This window comes from Crocuta crocuta, unplaced genomic scaffold (assembly GCF_008692635.1).
Source record: "Crocuta crocuta isolate KB4526 unplaced genomic scaffold, BGI_CrCroc_1.0 scaffold443, whole genome shotgun sequence".
NCBI classification, from domain to species: domain Eukaryota; kingdom Metazoa; phylum Chordata; class Mammalia; order Carnivora; family Hyaenidae; genus Crocuta; species Crocuta crocuta.
This window is the reverse complement of record NW_027529446.1, coordinates 1,438,521-1,444,665: the sequence shown is the minus strand read 5'-3', so window position 1 is coordinate 1,444,665 and position 6,145 is coordinate 1,438,521. Positions and strand designations below refer to the sequence as shown.

The 6,145-nt window shown below is 63.9% G+C and overlaps 2 protein-coding genes across 2 annotated transcripts; one reads left to right on the top strand and one right to left on the bottom strand.

Annotated features, from left to right (window-relative positions):
- Positions 1–337: 337 nt before the first annotated feature.
- PEAK3 (PEAK family member 3) lies at positions 338–3,213 on the top strand. The gene is made up of 3 exons (XM_077760617.1): positions 338–419; positions 888–1,429; positions 2,367–3,213. Exons 1-3 carry the CDS (start codon positions 338–340, stop codon positions 2,538–2,540), a joined length of 798 nt encoding a protein of 265 aa, XP_077616743.1. The 3' UTR covers positions 2,541–3,213.
- A 1,237-nt stretch (positions 3,214–4,450) lies between these two features.
- Positions 4,451–5,946, bottom strand: OAZ1 (ornithine decarboxylase antizyme 1). Its single transcript, XM_077760678.1, is given in 5 exon segments — positions 4,451–4,849; positions 4,982–5,067; positions 5,173–5,345; positions 5,508–5,594; positions 5,596–5,946. Coding segments are annotated over 5 exon segments (813 nt in total). The 5' UTR covers positions 5,932–5,946; the 3' UTR covers positions 4,451–4,718.
- Between the last annotated feature and the right edge of the window lie 199 nt (positions 5,947–6,145).

The window sequence follows — 6,145 nt, the reverse complement described above, 5'->3', positions numbered from 1 at the left end:
TAGCTACTGCCGTCTACCACCAGCTGTCCCCCACCCCCATGGCCCACCCTCAAAGCTGGACATTCTATTCTGTCCATGTCACAGAGGCACCGGGTCCTTCCCCCTGCCCTGAAAAGTTGATGGGTGACATTCCTGCCTCCCCTGTGAGGACAGGAGTCCAGAGAGGGCGACACACCCTCCCAGAGCCACACAGCAGGTCAAGGCCAGGCGAGAAGACCAAGGCTGCCCCACTGTCACCTGGGTCCCTGCACCCCCCCCCCCACAGCCATCGTGTCCTCCCCGATGCCCCGCATGGGGCCGCCCATGCCTGCCCCCAACTCTAACTCTGACCTTCAGCATGAGCAGCCCCGAGCCGCCCACAGAGACGCCTGGACGTGAGGCCCCCACCTGCTCGGCTCAGCCCACCTACAGCAACCTCGGTGAGCCACGCTGGGGCCCCAGCGGGGGGACATGGGCTGGCTGGGGCGGGTGGCCCGGCTGAAGGGCTGAGCCTCTCTCGTCACCATTTAGGGAGCCCTCTGCCCGGTGGCGGCTGAGCTCGCTTACAGTGGCTGTTTCAACATCTTTCATAAAACCCTCCGTTAAGAAAAGGCTGGGATCAACTTGTAAAAATGAGGAAGTTGGAGTTCCCAGAGGCGCTCATCTGGCCAGAGCCACGCAGGAAACAGGGCCACCTGCTGCGGGCTGGACACTTCTCGGCCACTGACTGTTACTCCTCTGAGCCTCAGTTTCCTCCTCTGTAAATTGAGGTGGTGCTCATACCCCCCACGGGGCACGGGGTAGCTGGATGCTGGTGGGGCAGTCGTGGCTGATGGGTGGAGTCAGGTGCCCAGGGCCCTGGACTCTGTGAAGCCTCACCCCTTCCCTGCTCCCCCCTCTTTCCCCAGGTGAGGTCCGCGCCCACCTGCTGCCCTCCAAGGCCTGCCGGCCCCCCCGGAAATCTGGGTCCCCCCTGGCTGACCCACAGCCCCTGCCCCCACCCCTGCCCAAGAAGACCCTGTCCAGGACCCAGTCGCTGCCCATCCACGGGGTCCCCAGCCACACCCCTGCTCCAAAAGGGCAGCCTCGGAGGGCCTTTCTGGGGTCCCACAGTGTGGACGAGAGCCAGGCGGATGACGGCAACGCTCGGCCAGCCTGTCCCCCCGCAGAGCCGGCCTTCAGCTCCTTCGACGCCTGGCCTGGCCTCTCCGGGCGCGACCTGAACTGCCCCGAGGCCATGCACGCGGTCCTGGAGGCGCGGCAGCTGGAGGGTCTCCGCACCGTGCACGCCCGGCTCCAGGCCCGACTCCTGGGGGGCCACCCGGGCCCCTGCCACCCCGGCCATGGCTTCCGCCTCCTGGACAGCTCGCCCCACGTGGAGAGTGGGGACGCCCTCTACTACCGCATGGTGCGGATGAGCAATGGGGCCTGGCACCTCCTGGCGGCCAAGGTGAGCCCTGCCCCCAAGCCACCCCCTCGGAAGTTTCCCATTTTCCATTGTAACAACCCAGGCCACGCACAGCGTGGGCTCAGCTGCCAAGTGTGCAACGAGCGTGACCCAACATGGCCCCCGACGTTCGAGTCGATGGGGGTCTCCTCCAGCCCCCACCCCCGCGCCTCTCAGGAGCCTAGGAATCTGCACTGTCACCCAGTCTCGGGTGAACCCGGCCGCTAGAAAGCCAAGGCCTTCCCCGCACTGAGTAGTCCTTGCCGGGAGCTGCCCACGCGTTCGGAGCGCTGCCTTTGTGCCTGCGCGTTGGGAGGAGCCCGGACTCCCGGGGGCCGTCGGTGTCACATGTGCCCTAAGGATGCTTCTGTCTTTTACCCACCACTCAGGGGGAAAGAAAAATTCCTCTTCAACCACACCCCCAAGGACCCTCAGCCCTCTGACAAAAGCTGCCAGTGCGCCCGTGATGTTGGCAGACGGAAGCGCTGAGGGGAGAAAGTTCTGGCTGGCTGTGTGCTCAGGAGACACAGCGGGGTCCTGGGTGCATCTCACAAGGCCTGGGGTGTGTTTAAAAATAATAATATTAATAATTCGAACGTCATTCCCAGAGCTTATGCTCTCCTGACCTTCTAGAAAGAGCTGTGTGCTGTCCAGTCTGCAGCCACGGACCATGTGTGACTCATGAGCACTTGAAATGGGGCCGGCCCCCCCGCCCCCCCCGAGATGTGCTCTGAGCATCAACCATACACCAGGTCTCGGAAGGCTTCGTATGTAAAAATCACTGTACTGTAAAACCCCTCCTTAGTAGATTTTATATTGATGGCCGGTGCCTGGTAACATTCTGGATAAAGCCGGTTAAATAAAAACCACTGTGAACATTACGTTCACATTTCTTATCGCTTTTTAAAATGCGGCTTCTGGAAAGTTTTAATTATNCCAGGAGGGGCCGCTGGGGCGCTGGCTGCAGGTGCGCCGCGCGGGGCTGGTCCTGCACCTGGCCGAGCGCGCCTCCGGGGGCGAGGCGCCCGGCCTGGAGGACTGGCTGTACTGCGAGTACCTGGCCGAGGCCACCGAGGCCTCGCTGGGCCACGCCCTGGCACTGCTGTGGGACTGACGCCTCCAGGGGCCGCGTGCCTGTCTGTTCCGGGGGTGAGGGCCAGGGGGCACTGCGGGAACGTGGGCGCCTCCTCTCCATGCAGGAGACTTGAGCCCGAGTCATCCCCCAGGCAGGCAGGGGGCTGACGGCCATCGCCTCCGGAAGCTCCCTGATGCCGGGCCGGCCCGGCCCTCCTCCGGTGTGGACACTCGCTGGCCACCGTCTCTGCGAGAGTGTGGGTCCCCTCCGCCCGCCTTCCAGCGGAGGTGAGGACGCCCTCTAGTGCTGGAGTCTGATGGTCACTGTCTTCGTGAGAAGGTGGCCACTGTCCCTCCGACGGCGACGGCATAGCAGAGGCGTCTCTGGGCCTGGAGCACCCCCTTGTGCTGAGGACGTGTGTGAACGTCCTTGTCAAGAACGGCTTGGGGTCTCGGGGGGAGGGAAAGCTCCCAGAGCCTGAGACCCCAGGCCACCGGCAGAGCCCACCGCAGAGGAATCTGAACTCACCTGCCCCGCCTGCCCCGCCGCCCCTCTGCACCCGCCGCCCTGCACCCCCTCTGCACGTCCCCCGGCCCTCTCGCAGGCGCTCTGGGAAATTAAGTCCTGTCCAGCCACCAAGCCTCTCGCTGGGCTGTTCCCTCTGCCAGACCGTCCAAATGTCACCTCCTCTAAATAAAGTTGCCCCTCCTGAGTCCACTCTCATCCCTCACTCTGCTCCCGCCCCCTCCTTCCAAAGCTCCTGTCCCACCTGGAAGTCTTTATGTCATCACCGGTCACCTGACCACCCACCAGGCCAGGAGCACCCTGAGGGAGAGGCCAGCCTCAACACACAGTAGGTGTTTAATTAATAGCATAGGGTGATGCAATAACCTGGCAGAGAAGACTCGTCAGGGAACCTAAGGAAGAGAAGGGACCTGTTTACACCCCTGAAAAATGGACACAGAAGCCCCGAGGGGTCCCACTGCCCTTGCCTGGGGCCTCCAGTCATGCCCCTCGCTTTCCTTCCCCCATCATGGCAGGGCCCTCTCCTGCTCAAACATCTCCCGTGGCTCCCTAGTACCCTCAGAGTACAGTGGGGCTCCTCCAAACATTCCGCAAGCTCTTTGGCCAACCCCTCCTGCCACCCTGGAGCCTTCTGGCCTCCAGACTTTGCCCAAGTTGTTTCTTCCCTTCATCACTCTCCCCTCAGTGCCTGTGCTTCAGACTCAACCTTCAACACCGCACCCTGAGCCCCTTGTCCAGTTACACCCCCCACGCTGGAGTGTTGCCAAGCTGTCCCTTCACGCCTCTGAAGAGCAGCTCCACCCTCAGCCGCACATCCCTCCTCACCCCGGGACCCTCCAATGCCCCCAAGTACCTTGCCTGCTCCATAAAAGGTGCTCCCCTTTTCCAGTTGATCTCCCGGCCAAGGCCTGGATGGGACTCCCTGGGCCANGGGGGCACTCCCCCAGCCTCAGCCTGGAAAGTCCCTGGGGCGGCCCTGGAGCCCTGGCCACGCCTCCCCAGGGCCACACCCCAAGCCACCAAAGCCCAGGAAACAGCCTCAGGCCAGGCGGAGAGGAGGCTTCAGGGAGGCCACAGGCTGCCAGAGGCACTGAGGGTGCGGGGCTCAGAGACGGCCCAGGGGCCCCCGGGAAGGCGGGACCTCAGCCTGGGCCGCCCCCACTCCGCCCCTGTAGAAGGGTCACTCAGCTCAGGACACGCGCACACCCGCCGCCCCAAGCCCCAGGGGGTGGGGACAGGCCGGCTGAACACCACTGAGCCAACACGGTCTTGCAGGGATCATCACTTTTATTCAGGTTTTTGAGAGCACTGGAAGGGCTCCTAACACCCGTCTCCTCCAGAGAAAAGCCCGAAAATTTCCAAAAGCCTTCAAATAAGAAACTTCTCCAAGTACAGGGACAATCGGAATCATCTTAAACCAGCAATAAAAAAGTAAAATATAAACTTTTATTTAGAATTAAAGCAAATACTTCAGTATCACAAACACAATATTAAACTTCAAGAAATATACCGCTAATTTGGAGTGAGCATTTATTTGCACAATTACGACATGCGGACACACCCAGCAGAGGCAGCAGGCCTGCGCCCGCGCCCGGGAAGCAGTCGGTCACGCCGGCCGCACGGAGCACAACAGGCAAAGGGACCGAGACAAGGGCTCTGGCGGCGAAGCGAGGGCCGCGGGCGGCGCTGCCACTACTCCTCCCCCGAAGACTCCCTCTCAAAGGTGAAGGCCATGAAGCAAGCGTCGGGTCTCTTGGGGACAAGGGGATGCCCCGGTCTCACAATCTCAAAGCCCAAAAAGCTGAAGGTCCGGAGCAAGGCGGCTGCGGGGGAGACGCTGTCAGAGCCGCCGCCGCCCAGGCTTCCGTGCCCGACACCTGAGGCTCCAGTGCTCGGGCGGCGACCCCTCTCCCCTCACCCCTGCAGCAGCAGCCGCCCCCAGGGCAGACCCCTACCTCGGTCATCGCGGTTCTTGTGGAAGCAAATGAAGACGTGGTCGGCGTGGAGCTGCTCCTCCGCGAACTCGAGAAGAACTGCGAAGCTAAAGCGCCCCCGTGAGCCCCGCGGACCCTCCTCACGGGGCCCGAACCGCTGCCCAGCCCCCATCCCCCCGGGGGCAGGCTCCCGGGTGACCCCCCGCCCTTACCTGTCCTTGCTCCCCTCGGGCAGAGCCCCGCCTGGGATCTCGATGTAGAGGCAGCCGCCGCTCAGCACCGCTCTCCAGTCGATGTGCTTGGAGCCCGTGAGCCTGGTCTGGACGTTCAGGACCCTCGTCTTGTTGTTAGACGTTAGTTCCTCTGTTACATTCAGCCGATTATCCTGGCAAAGCGCCCCCAGGCCGCACCTTAACCACGAAGTTGGAAGACCCAGAGCANAGGAGCGCAGGAGTCTGGACGGAGGAGAAGGGGCTCGGGCCGGGGGCTCCGCGGGGGAAGCAGGTGCAGCGCCCCCTCCCCGCACGGGCGGCGCGGGCATACTCACGGAGTAAAATAAATTAGCTGAAAGATTGCGATCCCTCTGACTATTCCCTCGCCCACCTGGGATCTTCAGGGGTGGGTGAGGGGCATCAGGAGCACCACCGAGGCCCTGGACCCAGGTTACTACAGCAGTTAGAAGCGGTGACGGAGGCCCTGGAACTGGAGGGGACAGCGCGGGTGAGCCGGGCCGTGTTTACACCGGGCGCCACTTCCGCCTGTCGGGGCGGCGCCCGCACTGCGACCCCGGTGCCGACGCCCGGCTCCCATCCTCCGCCCCCACCGCGACCTCCCATTTCTTCTCCGATTCTCTCCACTCCCCCGCCCTCCCTTCGTCGTCGACCGGCCACGCCGGGCTCGCGGGGTCCGGGCGGCACCCCGCGAGGGCGCGGGGCCAGCGAGGCGCCCCCCCGCCCCCGGGGTGGCCTCATCTCGGCAGCCGCGGCCCTCGGCCCCGAGGGAGGTTTTCACAATCGGCGCAGCCGGGGCGCCAGCAGCCATTTGCTGCGCGGCGTAAACAGGCCCCGTAGTCGCCTCCATCTTGCGCGGCTCCCATCCGGGGCCCCCCGAACCGCGGCCATCTACGTGGCGGGGTCCCGGGGGGCGGTGTCTCGAGGCCGGCCGCGTGGCGGGGGAGAGCCCGCC

What these genes read in the sequence shown, in the direction of transcription:
- PEAK3 (XM_077760617.1), top strand. Translation starts at nt 338, where the DNA reads ATGAGCAGCCCCGAGCCGCCCACAGAGACGCCTGGACGTGAGGCCCCC. An exon ending in GCCCACCTACAGCAACCTCG is followed by an intron (nt 420 to 887) that starts GTGAGCCACGCT and finishes CTCTTTCCCCAG; the next exon opens with GTGAGGTCCGCGCCCACCTG.